Here is a 20,766-nt window from a genome sequence, read left to right as displayed (position 1 = left end):
TATTGTCTGGTGCTATCAAAGGCCCAAAGATATGTGATGACATAACAGTGAACTGAACTGTTTATATGGTGCAGCTCCAAGCATACTGCATAGAAAAAAAGATAAACAATCATTAAGAATAACCTTCCTAGATATTTACAATTTGTCTGGATTATTTGCATTCTATATGTGCTTACTTCCTTCTCAACATAGCAGATGCAAACATCAAAGATCCTTTCACCTGGTGAGGAGAAAGAGGACGTGAGGACACAAGAAATTCAACCTCTCTGTATTCGACCCTGCTGGTGTGGCGCCACTGCAGCCTATTGCCTGGTGTCATTGTCATGAAGATTATCTTGTGTCACCAAGGCATTCACATTAAAACAGTACATTAAACCAGATGTGTGTGACCGTGTGTGTGTGTGTGACCGTGTATGTGTGTGTGTGTATTTCCCATTTCCTTGCCAGTTTTCCCCTCTGTCTTTTCCCCTGCCCTCTTTTACCCCACTGCTCTTTTTCCCCTTTCATCTCCCATGTATCTCACATTCCCTCTCCTCCCTGTTATCTCCTTCCGCGCCCCTTGTTCTCTCCGTCACACACCTCTCCCCATCCCGCCTGCCTCCTTTCTCCTTCTGCCTTCTCCCTCGCCCTTTCTCCACCACCCTTCCCCCCCTTTTCCATTATCCTTCTCTCACTCTCTCTCCCACCCTCAATCTCCCCTGCTCTCCCTCATTTTCATGTAAATGAGAATCGATCTTTCTCTCAACACTCTAACCCTTCTGTCTATCCCTCCCCCAACACACCTAACGCACCTATGTATGTGCAGCGTTTGATTGTGAAGGAACAAAAATTAAATGTTTATCTCTTCCTAGGTTATTTCTCTTCAGATCAACGATTGTGACTGGAGTCAGTGTGTATGGAGTCCAAAAATATCATAATATCAAAACTGTAAAATACCATATTTTACAGTTAATGCACAGACAATGAATAATGAACAAACAATATCTATGGAAGCTATGGAAATTGATAGACACCAGCTAGACTGTATTAGTCAGACTTGTTTTATAATACTGCCATCTTGCGTTCAGGTGAATTGGCAATTTATTCTGACGTCGGTAGCGCGTGGCTTGATGGGAGTTGAAGTCAAAATGGAATCAGTACTTCCTGCTTTGACGAGGAAAGCCAAAGAATTTCGGCTGATATCTAAAAAGTTGTTCACCCGCCACAAGATCAAACCTCAAAGGAGTAAAAGTGAATACAGAGGCGGGGTAAGTATGTATCTTGGTGGATATTTCAGTATATTCGTGAAACACAAGGAATCAAAGTAGTTTTGCACACGTAGCAGCGAAGTTATGTCAATGAGACAGTCAACGTCTATTGTGAGGCAAGCTCAACAACATTTTGTCGTGTGTGAATTGCTTGAGTGACTCTGCTTGTTTATATGGGAAGACCATTCACTAAGAATTCATTTTTTATTCTGATTTTTATGGACTAGGCTACGAATCGGGAGCTAACTTCAGCTTCGTGTACGACTGTCCATAAGAATAAATATATTTGCCCATGAACGTTTCTCTGCCATAACTTAAATTAGAGGCTTGAAGTTCTGTTAGGCTACTTGATGTCAAATTTATAGCCACTCCATAGTGAATGAGATAGATAGAGAAGGTGGTAAAAAGTGTGATAATGCTACTAGAGTTACTAGGGTTGTAAACTGGCTGGTTACCTACTAAAGTTGTTGATAGACTTGGCAAACTGTCAAGTCACGATTAATCTGCATTTGGCTGGTGTCGATTTCCCTTCCTGATACTATCTATAATAGGTTAGAGTTTATTATGGAACAAGAAAGTAAAACAAAATAAATCTCGCCTCAATTCAGTTTTTACATCACATGTTCCCAGGCTTAGTTCTCTTGTTTCTGGCATTGGGACAGATAAGATAAGGTAAGATAAGATGCACTTTGTTGATCCCCTAGGGGAAATTCGTGTGTCACAGCAGCAATGCACAGTACAGTAGCAGAACAAAGTACAGGGAAGGTGATCATATAAACAGATATCACCCAGATTGTCCTAGATAACAGGGATAACAAGAATTATTAGACTGAATAGTATATTTACTGCCTGAGGGATAGCATAAATTATTAGACTGGATAGTATTCCACTTTTTAAGTCATCACTGTTCTCATGGTCACAACACGGATCTCATAACACCATTAAGTCCCAGAGAAAGCACACACATACACATGAAAAAATGCAAACATGCTGTTTTGATTTCTTCTAGGAATAAAAAGTGACAGGATTTTATTTATGTATTTATATTCATATTTAAACCTCTGTCCTCCTCTCCTGCTTTCGTCTGCCTTCCTTGCATCTTTCTCCACTCCCTCTTCTTCCTCAGATGTCTTTGATGGAGCGTGGGGGACTTGCTGTCAGACCAGTGACATCATTGGCCTGGACCTCCAACAGCAGCACGTGCCCCAAAGACTTCAGCCTGGTAGGGACAGAGATGTAGATTAAAGGTTTATACCACTGCTCATACACTCTGCACAGGGCCACACATGGGGAGTTATGGGTATCCACAGGGCACAGAAGCAGACTGGCACAAAACAAGTACAGCTTCTGCACAGTCTCGTTGTGCCTTTGGGGTGGCCATGTAGAAGACCTAATTTGAAAGTTTGCAAACAACCAGGAGCCAGGCATATGCCAGTTTTACTAGACAGCGGCCCCACGCACTGCCAAGTGAGAACACCGCAAAACTAAGTATACAGTGACTAAAAAAATACAGTGCTTGCTTGGGGCTGCATGCAAAAGTTGTCCAGAGGAAACAGATTTAGGTTCGTTCGGTTTCCATCAGGTTTCCATCTGGAAAATCAGACAAGGCAAAAGCACAAAGACTGGCCTGGATTCATAGCTTAAACTAAAGAGGGGCTGAAACACCCAAGCGGCTTGATCCATGTATGTGACTGTCTGGCTCATTTTGGAGGTAGGACAGACTGGCAGCCAGCAAATCACCACTGTTTACACAACTAAGTGATGGAGGGAGGGAGCATTAAATCTGCTTTACCTTGCTTTGATAACTGACTAGCTGCAAAACACACTTCCCACTCTATGAATATACTGACATGATCCCTAGTTGATCAGCTGCCTTAATCTCTTTTATGGTGAATATGTAATGTATGTATGTATGTATGTTAGGCTGCTTGGCTTGTTAGCAACTGATCCATTAGCAAATGTAGTTTACTAACTTTAACATACTACATACATACATTGAAACACTGTTTATAAAACAATTGTGCTTTATTGTAAAATACAAGAGTATGTATTGTCTTATGATCATAAAAAGATTTCACTATATATCACCCTACATCACTGTATTGCAGCAGTTCTTGTAAAATAATTGCGAGGAAGAACCCAGAAGTAAGTTCTCACATAGTGGGAACTCATGTAAATTTGAATACAAGAGATGATTGTGGGAGTTGTGTGAAAAGTCACAGCTCAGTTGTGAAGGTTTATGGTTAAAGTTAATTTTCACTATGACACAATTTTTACTCTTTGTTAATTAGATACTGCTCGTTAGAACAGATATGATTTTTAGAAAATGATCTTCTCAAGTGCTGTAAACTGTGATGTGTGAAGAGTTTGATAGCAACCAGGTACAGAGGAGCGACTTACCACCGACTAACTGATTTGAATTTCTGATTTGTGGCTGGAAAATTTGATTACCCTTGGTGAATTTAAACACTTTTTTTAAAAAGACTTGGAAACACATTGTCTAAATTGTTAGGTTTTTTTTTTTACCCCCAATCCCAATTTTACCCCTACTTGATTTGAAACTGTATTTGACATGATATAGTTTTATGTTTCTATTTTGTAAGTTATTTTCTTAGTTTCATTATCTGTAACTTGATGTATGTTTAATTGCTGCTGTCTTGGCCAGGTCTCTGCAGAAGAGATTTTAAATCTCAGTGAGACTTTACCTGAATAATAAAACTAAAAAATAATAGGTCATAGGTTATATATCTAACCCCCTTTCCTCTCTGTCTTTCTGTCATTCTGCAGATCAGCATCACAGAGGACGGGGCAGCAGCTAACTTCACGCGCAGCTTTGGGATGAAGTCTGGGTATTATCTCTGTTACAGCAAGGTAACAGACAGAGATTAGATCAGGGAGACACTTGCATAATTTAATGATCACTTTCCCTTGTGTCTCCGCGTTACCCCAATACATCATGCATGCCCTAACCCTCTGTTCTCTCCATTTGCCCCTCCTTTATTCCATTTTCCATATTCTCTCTCTCTCTCTCTCTCTCTCTCTCTCCCCCTTCCTCCCCAGGAATTGTCAGGAGGTATGGTGGTGTCTGATGTTCAGGTCATTTCGGACAAGGATAGTATTCCTCACGGTTACTGCTATATAGCGGAGTACCTGGAGCCTAGTGAGTCCATGCGCACACACAGATACACACACACATTCCTGACACTGGATGCAAAATGTAGGGGTCTGTGTGTTATTTTCTTGCTTCTGAGTTCATTTTCAGTTCGACCGACCCAGTTTTTCTGTATTTGTGTGTCCAGAGGCCTCTGTGTGGAAGAAGAAGCGTGTGTGTGTACGTGTCGTCCCAGTGGGCAGCGTGGACACAGCTGTGTTGGATATCAAGCTGACAGCCAAAAGCAAAATGATGTTGCAGCACTACACATGTGTGGGGTTAGTAGTACCACTCACACTGATGCATGAACACACACACACATAAATGTTAAACACAAACTTCATCATCAGAGTATTACATTACTTCTGTAACCTCAACACAACATGCCTTAATCTATAGGCTAATTTATATTCTAACTCTAAAATTCCTAAAATCCAAATCCAAATTTTGTCCTCACTTTTTCAGATTTTTCTATTCTTGTGGGGACATTTGTCATTTAAACCCCACACAATAGAAAACACACACACAGGTTACTTAATGACACTCAAGATAATTTTATCTTGGTGAATTTCCATTATCGGGATAATCGTGAATATCGTCACGAGCGTGAATATCCTCATGAGTGACTTGAAAAAGCTGTCTAGCTCACTAACGTACAGTCCTATTGATTTTATTTTATTTAAAGAACAGACTCACACAATGTTGCTATTTTTTATTTATTTATTTATCCTTTATTTATGCAGGGGGACCTTATAATTTATGATTACCTTATTTAAGATTGTTTGATTGTTTTTTTGCATTCATTCTGCTGTCCTTGCTGTACCTCTGTCTGTGTGATCTGAAAACAAAACAAGTTATTCATTTACTGTGCATTTACAACATATAACTAACTGAACCATGTGAATGCTTGGATATCAGGTTGATAGGTAGATTATTTTTATTAATGGATATTTTTCTCTCATTGTGATTACCTGCTGGGTGTTGGCGAGAGTCTGAATCTGTCCTTGTTTGTTTTTCACTGAAAAGGATGTTCACAAAAAAACAGATGTGTCCTATGATGCAATAAAAATATTTGTTTCTTAACAAAATGTAAGGTAAAGTGATTCCAGTATGTTTTAGTGCCATTTTAAGAGTTTTAAGCATATTTTGATGATTATCGGGATAATATCGTGAATCGCAATTATTTTGGCCAGGATAATCGTGACATGAAATTTTCATATCGTCCCATGCCTAGTATTCAATACTTAATTATTAACAATCTAGTAATTAATGTCTTATTGAATGTGTCATTTTCTCCAGAGACATCCATGGCTATGTGTTGTGGTGCAGAAAGGGCCATTTTTCTGGCCCCATGCCCCAAGCCAAGCCTCGCAGTGTCAGCCTGGACCTCCGCAAACTCTCCCTGGAGCAGCCGTCCCCTCCTCTGCCCCTCAGACCCAGGTATTTGTTTTGACAGTTCCACCGAGACACATGTTTAATGTAGAGAAGCCCTAAATTACAGCAATTCACATAAGCAACAGCAAAGAAATTTCCAACAAATCTGAATGATATGGATCAGAACATTGCAAACGTCGAAATCACATGTAACAGGATTGCAGTAAACACATAACTGCAGTTACAGCAAACACAGATTACAAATACTTTTGAAAAAAATAGGGATTGCACACGTGTTTGTTTGAAGAGAAAAGGACATTAAGATTGTGATTATAGACTCTAACATAATTCCTCACATCTTGAAATAATGGTGTTTTCACACTTTTTTTAAGTTGGCAGAAGTTCACCTGAAAATTTTTCTGGGTGTGCACTAATATCAGATGCTGGGCACTGTAATTCAGGGCAGGAGCGTCTGAGTATTCCCTCTTAAAATGCATCCTTTGATCTACAGTATAAGACAGGTTGGTTCCTGGAGACATGTTGTTCCTAACCGTCACCTACCTGTGTTTGTCTCTGCAGCAACCCTCCTCCTCCTCTGCCCTATGGCAAGCTAAGTTACAGGCGTTACAGCCTCCAGGCCAAGGACACCTTGGACAAAGCTGCCGATAACAGCATCCATGTAATCACAGGTACACCAAGTCTCTCTTGATACACACGATCACTGTTACCGATTGATCGCTTAATCTCTTCCTGTCGGCGATCCACTCACCTGTTCCCTACCTTCACTCCCCCTAGCTATAGATGGAGTTCCCTTTACCCTTCACCCAAAGTTTGACATCCAGACGAATGGCACGGTGCGTTTGCTGTTTTTAACATTACCAACAGTACTCTAAAGTTTAAAAATTAGCTGTTTTTTTCTACCTCACTCCATCTCTTATTCTCTCATTTTCACCCAAAACATCTAATATAAAAATGTACTATACAAATCTATGTGAATTTCTTTCTCTTTGCCTCTCTCTGTCTCTTAGACTCCTCAGCTGAACGCTCAACTAAACAACATTCGTATAAAGTCTCTCCAGGACATTGAAAATGAGGTAGGGTCATGTGTGGCTCTCAGTTCAGCTCTATGTTTTAGCACTTATTTGAACTCAAAATTGTACTACACATCAAATTTTTATTGCATACAAAATATCCTGTAACATAAATTCTTGAAGAAATTGGTGTTTATATCAATTATGTCCCCATATGACTTTAAATTTGTATTCTCTTATTCTAATATCCATTAACAGCACTGCGTGTTACGTTGTGTACTGTTCTTTGTACCAACTGTGTTTTAATTTTGCTTTTTCAGTATAGCTACACTTTCGCCGTGGAGGAATCTGCTGCCAAGAGAACCAGGCCATCCGTCCCAGCAGGAGGTGCCTCATAAGCTCAGTGACCTTTGCACTTTGCCACAGCAATAACGTCAGACTTGTGCTGCAGTGCTGTCTATAGGGCGTCCTCAGGATGATACCTCATGTCATGGTAGAGATGAAGGATGGTAATGGCTACATTTAGACTTATTATATGAAGTTTTAATAGGCTTTAGATGGCAAGTGGATTTATCATATTGGGGTCATTTGAAAGATTGTCCTTAGGCACTATACCTTCTCCCTGAGATGATAATCATATATCAAAGCCATTTGGGTGGTTTGGCTATTTTGGGTGCCATTCTGCTTTTTTTCCCTCCATTCCTTTTTTAATATCATTCTAAGTCGATGCTTAAAATTCCCACCTTCAATCATTCCTTGTTTCTGAAGACCAAAAGATAGGTCTGTTTGAATGGGATCATATATGTACTTATATTCTCTTGACTTGTCTTTATACTGTACGCCTTGGTGAAGAGACTTGTTTGGGTATGCAGCCATTGTAAGAGTATCTGCTGTTTGGGACTATTCATCTGCCACATTAAGTCCATCTTCTTTGCTATACATACATGCCTGAGAAACCAGAGATTGCACACATTCAGAGTAAACAAAAATATGAATCAAAAATGCATTTGATTTAATACATAATGAAGATGCATTTAGCTTTGAAGATGTGTGCTACTTGCACTGTCCTATCCTAATTATGGAACATTAAGGCCCTGTGTGTTTTGCATTATCTAAAGTGAGAAATGATTAAGGATTTCTTAAATAGTGCTGTAATATTGAGTCAGTGGTATCTTGGATGAATGTATGCTGCAGATGATGTAGAGACAGAACACAGCAGAGACACTACAGCATCAAAATTAAAGGCAGCATGAGAAATACATTGAGTATTTCTCATATTAAGATTACTATCAGAATTGTATAATTCTAAAAAATACATTACTAAATGTTTTTGTTCCAAGTGAATGGAGGAGGGTTGTATATTTTGCTCTTTGTGTTAGTCAGACTTACACAACATATGGGATAAAGGGGAGAGAATTGTTTTTAAACTCTGGGACAGAGTAAGTAGGGATCAGTTATTTATCTGCGTCAATGTACAATATATAAAGTAATGGTTTGTGGATTGTTTTTTATGGTTTGTATAATTAACCTTTAATGCATGGGAAAAAATAAAAACCTAAAATAAAGACTGAATGTTGTCTATTAATACAGGAGACTAGATTGGATTACTTTAGGTTTATTGCTTTCAGACACTACACCACCACAAAAAAAAAAAACAACCATCCTGCATTTTGGTACATTTGGAAAAGTCAGCCATAGATGTGAGAAAATCAGGTAGGATGTATAGTTTGAGACTATTCATGCTGTAATGTCAGCTAGCTAAATAAAAAATATAGTTGGATGAATACTCATTTTGCTGAGGAACCCTTAAATACTCAATGCTACCAATATGCTATCTTTGCTGCAAGATCTAATTTGATATTTAAATTCGCCCAATCAGGGTTGGAACTTGCAAGTCGCTTCCCTCATATCTTTGGCAGAAGGTCGACTACCAGAAATGTTTGGAAAACACATGAGATAATGAATGGAGTTTTTGGACAAAGTCAGGTTTCTAGTATTCCTCAGAGGAAAAAGAAATGCTCGTTTTTTTTTATTTTTATTTTTTTTTAACCTTTTTTTATCTAGGAAAAGTTGATTGAGCATGTAGGATATCATCTTTTATTTATTATTTTTTTGCCTTGCTTCATAGTCACAAAGTTATACGTACACATTCATATGGGAGCTGCCCATACAACAGTGATGTCCTACTGTTGGCCACTGAGCATCTGGGAGCCAAGTGCCTTGCTCAACAGCATGTTGACTATGCTTAAAGGAATGGAGGTCATTTTCATTCATTCTCCTTACGTAAATTTTCTCGAATTTGAATCGGCAACCTTGTAATCACAAACCCAAATTTAAGCTCAAAGCCACCACCTCCCTATATGAGGCGATAAAGAGAACTGAGCACTGATATATTCACAGGACACAGTCATCTGGCAGAAAAATCAATCAACTGTGTGTGTATTTTGTATAGCCTATTGCGATGTATGTGTGTGATGTCGGAGATAGGCTACTGTTATTTTAATTAAAGTATGCTATGCCCCAATCCACCTGGACAATTTTCGTATTTATTTACATTTGAAAGGATGTGGTAAGGTTGTGTTGTATATGTAACAGGGAAAATGCATGTTAGAAGAATAGATATTCTAAAATTGTATATTATCCTCCCTTGGTAAGTTTCCCCGATTCATACTCCCGCACAGTTGGTGGCGGTAATGCGCCAGGAAGTTGTTTGCCAGCCGCCATTAAACAACAAACGGAAGAAGAAGGCGCAGCAGAAAGACAAGAGAAGCCCCCAGTTGCAGTCGTGCTACCGCAGTGTGAATCGGATCATTGGAACAACGTACAACGAAACCATGGACGGTCGAGGCTACGGCTCTGGTAAATACAAGCCTGGCCGTTCGTCGTCAAAATTAACGTTGTAACCTATGTAGGGGTGCAGGTTTTTGTTTTAAACTACAGTGGTTACAATGTAACCCAGTTAACGTTAGCCCGCTAGCCAAATGCTTTGTTGCAGCGTAGCGTCACAGCGGTGGCGTTAGCACTAGTAACATGGTAACATTAGCTTTGTTTAGATTTTTACCTTGCTAACATCAACTAACGTTAGCTTTAGCCAGCTGCCAGTCGGCTATAACTTGTAACCGATTGGCCGTAGCTAAATAACGCTCCCTCTCCATTGTGCTCAGCAAGCTAACGTTACACAGGCCAAATGTAACGTTAATGATTGCTAACATTAATAGGAAACTAGACCCGCTATATTCAGGTAACATTAACAGTGTTTGGGTGGCTAGCGACTTAACCATGAAGCCGTTTATTTGGTAACAGGCTAACCTATGTGGCTCGCGTTAGCTCACTCTTGTTAGATTTCTTAGCTAGTTTGCTAAAGTTAGCTAGCTAATCTCGTTAAAATGGAGTCAGTCAGTGTGGCACGAAATTGACTCTTAAAGCTAATAAAATGGCCGCCACACCAGCCAACAACTACTAACAAAACTTTATTGTATATATTTGTGTTTGTAATGTGTCCTTCTCACCGAACTTGCAAAAAGCAAACTAACAGTCTTATTCGTTACCAGATGTAGTTAGCCAAAGTTAGCTAACGTTACTTCAGAGTTCACTTATACCACTCAATTTTCTCTTCTTCTAGGGTACTCCAGTTGGGGAGGCGGTGGGTCAGGCAACAGAGGTGAGGAAAAAAGCCAATACACACTGCACAATGTAATGGTATAAAGACAGACGAATAATGCAGTCTGTGATTTCAAGAAGCGACCGACTAGTGGTGATATTAACGTCTTTTCACTCCTCGCCCCACTAGGTTCTGGCAGCTTTGACCTGTATGGAGGAGGTTATAAGGACTCAATGTCGGGGCTCGGCGGCTATGGAGGTGGGCAGATGAAGAGAGGTCTCTCCGGGGGCTCCCTGCTCTCATCCACAGGCACAAATGCAGATGCCGTCATTGCCAAGATTAACCAGCGCCTGGACATGCTCACACAGTTGGAAGGAGGAATGAAAGGGAGCCGCGGTGACAGGTAATGGACAGAGATGTAGAGATGGCCTAACTTAATTTACCAGCATGTAAAAAATACATTATTTTTCCTTTTTAAAGGATAAGTGTGGTTATTTTCAACATGGGCCGTGTTTTCTCATTTGTAGTCACGCTGATCGATTATAATTAAAATCTCATCCGTTTGCTACCATAGAGTGACTTAACCTCTAAAGGCCAATGAGTTGGCGGGACACGCTGCCTCCAATACAATCTACCAAGGAAACTGACAGTCAAGTTTCTTCAAAAGCACACAATTATTTCAGTTTTAACTCTTGATGTGTATGATATAGTGAGACATGTCTATATTTTTTATATTGGCTTGGCCATTGCTTCAAACTGGTTCTCCTTAGCATTCTGCTACTTACCTTTCAGTTTGCTAACCTCAGTCATTTTTAACCACTGTCTGAGAATTTGTTTGAGATTGTTATTGATTGTATATTAGGACAGAAGTTACTTGCTGCTCTTCCCATTAACTATAGGTGGGTGGGGTTTTTACACTACTTGGTGGAAACGGGGTGCAGTAACACCATTTAGCCAGTAGATGGCAAGCCTTCATCAGTGCTTCAACCCCAGTGTCAAGCTTTGCCCCCTTGGTCTGCACTCTGTGCCCTACTACTTGAGAGCAGAACTTATAGTGTGATTCTGTTGGGTAGTGCTATATAGTGGCAAGTGAAAATTTCATGATCACCAATGAAATCAAGCCTTATCAAATCTATTTGTTGTGGGTGCTGATTTCTAATTGGTGGTTCTTTGGGTCCTGATCTGCCTATAGGAGGGTCGGCTATGGGTGGATATAATGTTTTGTCGATCAAATCAGAGGATGCAACACAGTCTTTAACTTGCTCCTCAACCAACTGTGGATGCCGCCCTAATGGAATAGATTAGTACATCATTATGAAGTTGTGAATGGGTGTGTATATCTTTGGCGCAACATAGTTTTTTTTTTAAATAGGAATATTCATTCAGCATCAAAACAACAAACTCTTGTGTGTCATAAGAGTTTTGGCACATTAAGGGAATCTTTGGATCTGCTTTTGTGGACTTTTGGTCAATTTGGAGGGCTAGCGCCATCCACTGAAGTAATATTATTTCCATTGCGGTTCATAGTGGCAGAGAATTTGGACATGGTCTGCTTACAGAGCCTTACCCACAGAGCCTACATGTACCAGTTTACATTGCACGCTAGCTTTGACACCAGCCCCATGCCTGGCCCCCAACTACCTGGCTTGCAGAGTTGGGTGTGTCTACCTTGTGTTTTATAGGATGTCTCACTTGCATCCACTTCACAACAAGCAGTACAGTTTTCACATGCAGTGTGGACATTACAAGTTTACGGATTACACACTGTTATTTAATATTTACGGATATTTTTATATATATGGATTGTTGGTAAACATGCGATCTTTGTGTATCATGCCTGGATGCCAGGATACAAGGAAGGAGAAAAGGAGTGAGTTTTCACTGTTTTCCAGAAAAAGATAATGGACTATGTAAACAGTGGCTCAGAGCAATCAAGCACCATGTAAAGTTTCCTCGGCAATATTCCAAAACCTGTGAGAGTGAAGGGTTGCGCACAATACTTTGCAGGTTAAGAAGCGACTTTTGAATGACAGAAACGTTTAAGTTGTAAGGGTGAATTTGAGCCACCAAGCAGCAGCCGATTGGAAACTGCTTAAATGAAGTGCCTGGTAGGTGTTTTTGTATAGAAGTCTTTGGCACGCTAGTAATGGCACATAAAAATCAAAGCCATCTAGCGTCCCTTTGGGGCTACTAGTTGGCATTGAGCGATCACTGTAATGGCAAAATGGATGAGATTTGGGTTGGTATGGTTGGGTAATATAAGGCCCAAGTGGGGAAATGACCAGAATTATCCTTCAACCCAGTAGCTGTCTGCTCATGCACACAGTATGGACAACTGACCATGCAGTTTAAAGTGCACATTTACTTCCTTTTACCCCTTCATTTTATGGTCCCTCTGTATCTTCAGTACTCAATTTGGTCCTGCATGTTCACACACCCCAGCTCATTTTTTTCTCTACGTTTGTTTGGGTAAAGGTATGGATTCACCAGAGGCTGTTTGTAAAAGGTGTTGCTAAAGATGGAAGATGGCAGACATTAACATTGGAACATTTGCAGGCAGGTTTTTGCATTGACTAACATAATGGGTGGCTCCATGGTTAGAACAGCTGTGAGCACTGTCCCCTCACAGCAAGAAGGTCCTGGGTTCAAACATTGGCCCTGGTCCTTTCTATGTGGAGTTTGCATAGGTTTCCTCCCGCAGTCCAAAGACATGCAGGTCAGGTGAACTGAAGACTTAAAATTGCTTACAGGTGTTAAGTTGTTAATTACCCATAGTTTACACGTATGCAAACGTTGGCCTTGGTGCAAATATGTAAATGTCTTCTTTTGGGGTAAAGAAGGTGCAAGTTGCACACAAGCAAGACGCCGCAGGGTGCGTTTGAATGGCTCAGAATCTGACCAATCTTTGACTTTGAGTGCTCTCAATTTGCTATGTCCTCATGTTTTGTTTGACTGTTTTTTTTCCAGTGCAGTGATTTTAATTCGGTCAGAAAAGGTTGCTATGGATTTCTATTTTTTTCCTTTTTGTTTGTTCTCAGTTTTTGAAGGTTCATGTAATGTGTTATAACTACTACTAGTGCCCCTTTCTTTGTCTATGCTTGGCCAATTCTCAGTAGGTTGAGGGGGCGTGGCCTTGCGGATTATGATTAGCACCACCCATGCTTTTTTTTTTATTTAGTGGTGTTCCCCTCCAAGCCTCAGATATCATGTGAAAATACAGGGCCCCTTGTTGGAGGTAGAATTAGAGGCCAGCCTCTCTTTGTCTAACAAATCAACATCCTCCCATATGAAGCCACTCCCTGTTTACCTAGCGCTCTTTCAACATTGCCTTTTGTCTTGACTTTTTATTTTAGTTTTACACACATTTTGTTTTCATCATCCTCCACGTGACCTAATCCTGTGTCCTGGCTTTAGGTTACACAAGAGCGATGAGTTTACAGGTGTTGGCATGGCATTACTGTGTCAAGCTGAATTGAAGTTTATTGAAGGCCACCTGCTGTATAAGAAATCACTCCCATACCCCTGAAAAGAAGCTTGATTTGAAGCACCCCCTCTCTTGAGTATCGAAGTATAATCCAATCACTTCCCAAGTATTTCTCCTCTTGCATCTGTCGTAGGACATCACTGGTTCTAATGGACAATGCTCTTGTCTGTTTCTCTGTGTGACCAACAGCTCTCCCCATTTCCCTCTGTCTCATCTTCCCACGGTTTGAAAACCTATCTCGTACTAAGGAAGGGGTAAAAAAATGCATTTCCCCTAACCTGCAGGGTACTATTCACCCTTTGACCTCCAACAGAGAGATGTGGTTGGACGAGTTTCTGTAAACTTAATGTTCAGAGAAAAACATTACTGTGCTATGAAAGACCACATCCAGACTTTTAACTTGTTTTGGATCGTCAGTTTATCTTGCCTACATGGTTCATCATGAAATAAAGCTGGGAGTGACAAATACAGAAAGGGAGAGAGAAAGCGAGACCATGGAGGAGAAGGAAGAGCAGGTGGAGAAATCCAAACCTGACTGCCTCCCTCCCTCCCTCACTCTCTGCTCTTCTCTATCACCCCTCTCCCTCCCTCCCTCCCGCAGGTTTGACCAGTACGAGTCATTCGACTCGCGCCCTTCCTCTCTCACCTCTTCCCGAGATCTCTACAGATCTGGCGGCGGCGGTAGCTATGGTTATGGTGATGGCCGGGGGGACAACATGCTGTTGGGTCAGCGCGGAGGCTCAGGCTTCGGAGGGGGAATTGGGCTAGGGGGAGGAGGAGGCTTCGACAGCCACTCCTCGTCCTACGGAGTCGCTAAGATGCGACAGAATATGAGGGAGTCCTTCACCAGTGGCCAGGGAGGAGGTTCAGGAGGTGGAGGATGGGCCGGAACAGGCCGCCGCTCCCCCAGAAGGGGTGGAAGTGCCGGGGGTCGAGGAGCTGGAGGAGGGTTTGGAAGCCGCAGGTCTGACCCCACTCCATTAGGAGGAGGTGGGCGGGGAGGTGGTAGTGGTGGCCACTCCCACCGTGGCCACTCCCCAGGAGGTGGTAGAGGCAAGCTCCCATCCCTCCTGTCCAACCGCATGTACCCTGAGAGTGGGGGTTTCCATCAGGGTTCCACCCAAGGGCCTCACGACTTCCCTGGGAGGCATTTTGGAGGGGGCCCACGGGCCGGCCGCCAGCGAGGCCGCAAGAGACCCCTCAACAAAGTAAGTACCTCCAGCCAAACTAGAAAGCCCCCCCCCCCCCCCAACACTGGGCACAAGTAAAGAGCATTTTAATTGCCTCCTTTTTGTACCTTCAGCCAACTAGCAAGCCAACCGTAAATGCTAGTATCGATATGTGTCATCTAAAGCAACTTGTCCCACATAATCCCAAATTTGACACATCACTGCCCTCCCATCTGCCCAGCCCTTGTTCAATGTGGTCAGAAATGCCTCAGGGAGCTAAACTGCCCTCTTTCTACAAAAAGTGCCCAGTCACCACCCCGCCCCATCATTTGTCCACTTCACATATGGGGGTGTTTTACGATTTCACTTTTTGGATTTTATTTTGATTTTTGTTTTCTTTTCCCCAGCCCTGGACACTCTTAGGATAAGGCTAATGTTAGTGATAAGGGAATGCCCATAGAGGGGAGACAGACATTTAAAGTGTGCCAAATTGCCATTGACAAGAGTTTAGCCTAGAATCCATTCATGTCTGCAAGATGAGCACTCGTTGTATTGTCCGTTGTTTGTGTCCATATGTTTTTGTGAGTTCGAATTGATTGTGTTGACCCTAGCAGGTGAAGCCGCAGCGTGATGGCCAGAAGAAGAGAAAGCAAACACTGACTGCAGCTGATGAACCAGAGTCCAAGATGAATAAGAAAGAGATTGCAGGGACAGAATCTGTCCAAGGTACTCACTGAAACACACAGTAAATCTATACTAGAGATAAACTGCCCCATTACACCACACACAACATTTCTTTGTCTGTCTTGTGTTTGGCTGGCTTGGTAATGGTTGATGTTAACCTGCTGTTTCTCCATAGAGCCAGCAGAGAAAAATGGTGATGGCAACGAACCAAAGACTGCTGCTACTGTGAGTAGATCATGTTTATACAAGGATCAATGTTGGCAGTAACTCTACTGGTTCTCTTTTGATTATCTCTACTCTAACAACTGAGTATTCCATGTATTTATGTTTATAAATAAGGGGGTGCTTTTTCTCTTCTCCACAGGAGACGAAACCTGAACCAGATGGGGAGAAAGGTAAGCTTCACCTGCTGTTGCTCCTCATTCTAATTGTCTCCCTGACTTGTGCTATGCTCTTGCTGTCTACATCAACTACACTCCTTATGCGATCTCTTGGCATACCCATCTTCTACTCTTCTTTTCCACCTTAGCTCCACCCATACAGGAGGACAACTCTCAGGCGAAGAAGAAGCAACAGGGCAAACCGAGCCCAGTCCAAGCCCAGGACAAGCACCCCAAACTGAGAAAGAGGAGGGGCTTCCTGGAAAGGTGAGGAGGCAAACTAAAGACCCGGGGGTCAGGATTACATGCTACATCACCCTACTTCATCTCTCTCTTGCCTCATTTCCCTTTCTCATCTTTCCTCTTCCTGGAGAGATCAATTATTGGCCTTTCTTTTCACCTATCCTTCTCTCTAGTTCCGCCTTTTTCATTTGCCCCCTTTTTTCCCTTTCCTGTTTGTCCGCCATTCTGTCCACCCCCTGTCTGATGGTGTTAATTCATGAATGAGGCAATGATGAAATGTTCCTATTTTGCAGGGTGATGTTTGCGTGCTCTGTGTGTAAGTTCCGCTCGTTCTACAAGGAAGACATGGCCCTTCATCTTGAGAGTCGCTTCCACAAGGACCACTTCAAGTTCCTGTCCAGCCAGCTGTCCAAGCCCACCACAGACTTCCTACAGGTGAGACTTAAACGCACATAGACTTGACAGATGCACTCACAGGGATTTAAGTTTCTGTTACTGACGGATTTCCATCGTTTGGATTCCAGAGCTGCAAAATAAAAACAATTAAAAACAATGTAACTTAACTGAGTGTCCTATAAGCTATCCCTCTTCTCCCACATATGCATCTAACACGACTTCCATTTGGTGCTGGCTGTGTCAAGTGGCTGGTAAAGTTAAGCCCTGCTAGAACAGAATAATAGATAATCCATTTTATTTCAAAGATTGAAAAGAAGCCTTGAGCTGCTCAAACCTGCAATACAACACATGTACAAAAGGAGCTTTTTTCCCTACTGTCCATGGTTATTTTATGTAAAAGCGGATGTTAATTTGGCCAGACAAAGTTTCTGTCATGAGAGATGTTTCTTTTTTGCTTAAATTCCTGAGCATACACTAGGGCTGAGAGAGACTAATGTATATGCACATTTTTACATGATGCACAAACTACTACACAGAAACGCCACAAATTTGAAGATTGTATGTTTGTGTTTTCTAGGAGTACTTAATGAACAAGTGTAAGAAGACTGAGCAGAGGATTACTCAGCTGGAAAACCACAGTGCTTCCATCTGCCAGGTGTACAAGGAACAGGACCTCACCAGAGGTAAAAGCAGCAGCTGTGTGTATCTGTGAGAGAGCGAGAGAGAGAAAACAGGCAAGTGTTTCTTATTGAAAATATTCTCATCTTTCTTCCACTCTCCTGTAGAGCTCGGTATGGAACACTTCATGAGGAAAGTGGAGGCGGCCCACTGCGCAGCATGTGACCTCTTCATTCCCATGCAACACCACCTGATTCAGAAACACATTAAGTCTTCTGACCACAACTACAACCGCAAGGTACGGGACATCAGCCCTCATGCTGGAGTAAAGAATTGGGGTCATTCAGTTGACAGTATCTAAAGCCAAAGGCTCTGAATCTCATCTAGGTTGTGTTGTTCTTGTTGAGGTTGTTTTGCCCTCTGTCCTGTGTATGACTTTTGTCTGTCCTTCTGTTATCCAAGGGTATGATGGAACAGTCCAAGAGGGCCAGCCTGTCGGTCGCTCGTAGCATCCTTAACCACAAACTCATTGGCAAGAAGCTGGAGAGCTACCTCAAGGTAAATACACAGCGGCATGCACCCACCTTTCAGTATATACTGTGCTGCACAGATTTCAAAGTGTCTGTACATTGTAACGGTCATGGGCTGGTAACGTATATCCATGGTGTGATTAGTTCTGTCTCTAAAATGCACTTACAATCTATTATTGGTGCTAAAACGTAGTAGTAACACATTTTTTTTTCTTGAACATAGAAGATTCAATGTTCTGTTTTTAAATCTTGTTCAAATTGACCTCCTTCTTCCGGCACAAATATGCTGTTTGGCTTTTTTTTGTGCAGTTTCAATGATGCGTATTAACACCTGACAACAGTACTGTGCTGCAGTGCATTCATGCGGTCCTTTGGAAAAGTTGATAGTCACAGCAATAGAAATTGGCAGTAGTGTTTCTTTGGGCTTTTTTTAACCACAGTATTGGTGAAACTGGTGTACATCTCTCACTAGTTTCATGACATGAAAATTGTATTTTTTTCTGAAAATATGCAACCAAAAAAAAGGTTAAACAACATAACTTAAAATAATGATAAATCCCTTAAAACTGTTTAATACTATAATGCTAATAATTGTTGCTTTGGGGTTAGGTTAGTTTCCTATTAAAAGCCAATTTATAGTACTACTGTTGAATAGGGGGAACTGAAACTACCAGAGGCGTTTCCCTGTGGGACATACAGTATTTTGCCAGTGTAACTTCATACTCTCAAATGCCAGCACCAAAACCTCATTGGCCTTCAGAATGGAGCACAGCATTATCTAAAGTCACGTGTGGCATGACTTTCTTTCATAATTTATTTGACAAATTTCAACAAGTACTGAATACAACATGCAACATGTTTAATCAGTTAAAGAAGATCTTCCATTGCTTGTTTCTTTGGATCAGCTAACTGAAAGATGAGCATTTGTGCGTGGAAATGAACTGTGTGCTATCCAAGCAGTCAAATTCAAGAGATCCTGGAGTAGTGATGGCACAGTACCCGGTATCATGGTTTGAATTGTAAACTGAAATGATGACATTCAAAACCAAAACTGAACAAAGGTATTAAAAACCATAGTGTTGCACCTTAGGTCACCTTTGACGATTTGTCTGACAATATGTTTGTCACTACAGATCACAGACTACCTAAGATGTCTGGTCTATAGTTTTCTGGTTAAATATTGGCTAAAACTGTTTTGCTAATAATTTGATTTACATTTGTCATGTTTTTGGTATGGTTGAGTGTGATAACCTTTTCTAAAATTTGAAGATGGACAATATGTCATGTACTGTGATAGCGGTACTGTTCCTGAAAATGTAGGTACGTAGGGAGCAGAGGTATAAGTTGTAGTACCAGTACACTGAGAAGTACACTACTCCCAGAGTTAAATCTAACTTGACTAGAATGCAGACACGCACAGAACAAACCGTGTACTATTTCCTCTTCCTTTGGCAGGGCGAGAACCCCTTTACTGGTAGCCAAGACGACCAAGATCCCGAGGACTCCATGGTGATGGACGTGTCAGAGATGGAGTTAACCAATGACAACCAGACAGAGGTGGAGCCTACCAAGGATGAGCCGGAGCCAGAGGGAGTGACGGCCCAAGAGGCGGTTGAGGGCGAAGGGACCGAGGAGGAAAAGATGGAGGAGGAGCAAGGAATGGAGGCAGAGGAGGAGCAGGAGGAGGAGCCGGAGGAGGAGCAGGGGGTGCAGGAGGTGCAGGAGGAGGAGGAGGCGGCGGCGGCAGAGGCGAGGCAGGAGGAGGAGGAGGAGGAGGAAGGTTTTGAGGTTGGAGAAGAGGAGGAATATGTGGTGGATGATGAGATTGGCGAAGAGGGAGTACAAGGTGAGGTGGAAGACGAGGAGGATGAAGGAATAGAGGCAACAGTGGTGGAGGAGGAAGACAAGAATGATGATGAATGACTTTTTTTACCTTCTGTGTGACTTCTTGACCTTTAAAATCTGTCTGGACCAGTCAACGCCTCCCACAGTCCCGCTCGACTCATTCTCTTTCCAGCCACATTCATTTAATATACATACATGCCCTAATCCCCAGGTTTCTCACACTCTAATAAGCCTGAACGTCTATACTTTAATTTTTGTTCATAGACTTTTTTTTATTGTGCCTTTTGTTCAAATTCTTTTTATTTAGATTCATTTGTTTAGAATTGTTTAAGATGATATCAACATTATTGTTAAGTGGTGAGAAATATCTACTTTTTTTCCCTCTTCACAGAGTTACACAATGCCGTACCTTTCTGTCCGTCACCTATAGTGGTGGTGATGAATGACTGATTTCCCTCAACCTCATGTTAAATCTAGAACAGGGTGAGCTTTACGCTTCAGCTGGGGTGAGAAAGATCATTGAGAGGAATATGTGTGTAGAATAGGTATCTTTATCATTTAACAGAAAGCCAGTTTTGTTTTGCTCTGCTAAGTAAAAAATAAACTTGTTGAATAAATGACTGTTTCACTCAGTATTTTCTATTGAAGATTTTGACTTATCAGTTGTTTTGATTTTCAACTCTCCTGCCATTAGACTGGCATTGCTCAACGGATTTAGAAGGCGTCGGGATTGACCACCCACAGACTTGTCATTCTGTCTGTGAGATTCTCATCAAGATAATGACAAAAAGGAAAGGTCAGAGTGCAAGACTTGAGAATCGGATGACAAATGTAGAAACTCACAATGAGGCTAACAAATCAAATTCATTTGAGTTCCCCAAATGCACATCCGAATTACATTTCATCTGGCAATGGGATTGGCCTAATATGCTTCTTACATCAAAGGTTTATAAACCAGAGAGACTTTACAGCCAATTATATTTATAACCTAGAATCGTCTTGATTTTCTCTTA

General features: G+C 41.6%; 2 protein-coding genes across 5 annotated transcripts; both read left to right on the top strand.

The window, feature by feature from the left end:
* Positions 1-1,127: 1,127 nt before the first annotated feature.
* On the top strand, positions 1,128-8,365 carry mvb12a (multivesicular body subunit 12A). Its single transcript, XM_071927719.2, has 10 exons — positions 1,128-1,247; positions 2,374-2,469; positions 4,035-4,118; positions 4,308-4,407; positions 4,547-4,676; positions 5,698-5,838; positions 6,352-6,461; positions 6,568-6,626; positions 6,801-6,866; positions 7,124-8,365. The coding sequence occupies exons 1-10, from the start codon at positions 1,128-1,130 to the stop codon at positions 7,199-7,201; spliced, it is 984 nt and encodes a 327-aa protein (XP_071783820.1). The 3' UTR covers positions 7,202-8,365.
* A 1,181-nt stretch (positions 8,366-9,546) lies between these two features.
* On the top strand, positions 9,547-20,370 carry akap8l (A kinase (PRKA) anchor protein 8-like). Of its 4 annotated transcripts, XM_078282657.1 has the most exons (14): positions 9,548-9,662; positions 10,426-10,464; positions 10,594-10,807; positions 14,490-15,096; positions 15,669-15,783; positions 15,917-15,966; positions 16,106-16,136; positions 16,271-16,388; positions 16,658-16,799; positions 17,338-17,443; positions 17,546-17,676; positions 17,841-17,936; positions 19,364-19,624; positions 19,670-20,370. In XM_078282657.1, exons 1-14 carry the CDS (start codon positions 9,638-9,640, stop codon positions 19,829-19,831), a joined length of 2,097 nt encoding a protein of 698 aa, XP_078138783.1. In that variant the 5' UTR covers positions 9,548-9,637; the 3' UTR covers positions 19,832-20,370. The 4 variants fall into 4 exon arrangements, with proteins under 4 accessions (XP_071783800.1, XP_078138783.1, XP_071783799.1 ...); XM_071927699.2 differs by having other exon boundaries at positions 9,547-9,662; positions 16,109-16,136; positions 19,364-20,370; XM_071927698.2 differs by having other exon boundaries at positions 15,672-15,783; positions 19,364-20,370.
* Positions 20,371-20,766: the final 396 nt, after the last annotated feature.

This window comes from Centroberyx gerrardi, chromosome 3 (assembly GCF_048128805.1).
Source record: "Centroberyx gerrardi isolate f3 chromosome 3, fCenGer3.hap1.cur.20231027, whole genome shotgun sequence".
NCBI lineage: Eukaryota > Metazoa > Chordata > Actinopteri > Beryciformes > Berycidae > Centroberyx > Centroberyx gerrardi.
The sequence above is the reverse complement of the archived record's forward strand: the minus strand, read 5'-3'. Positions and strand labels throughout refer to the sequence as shown.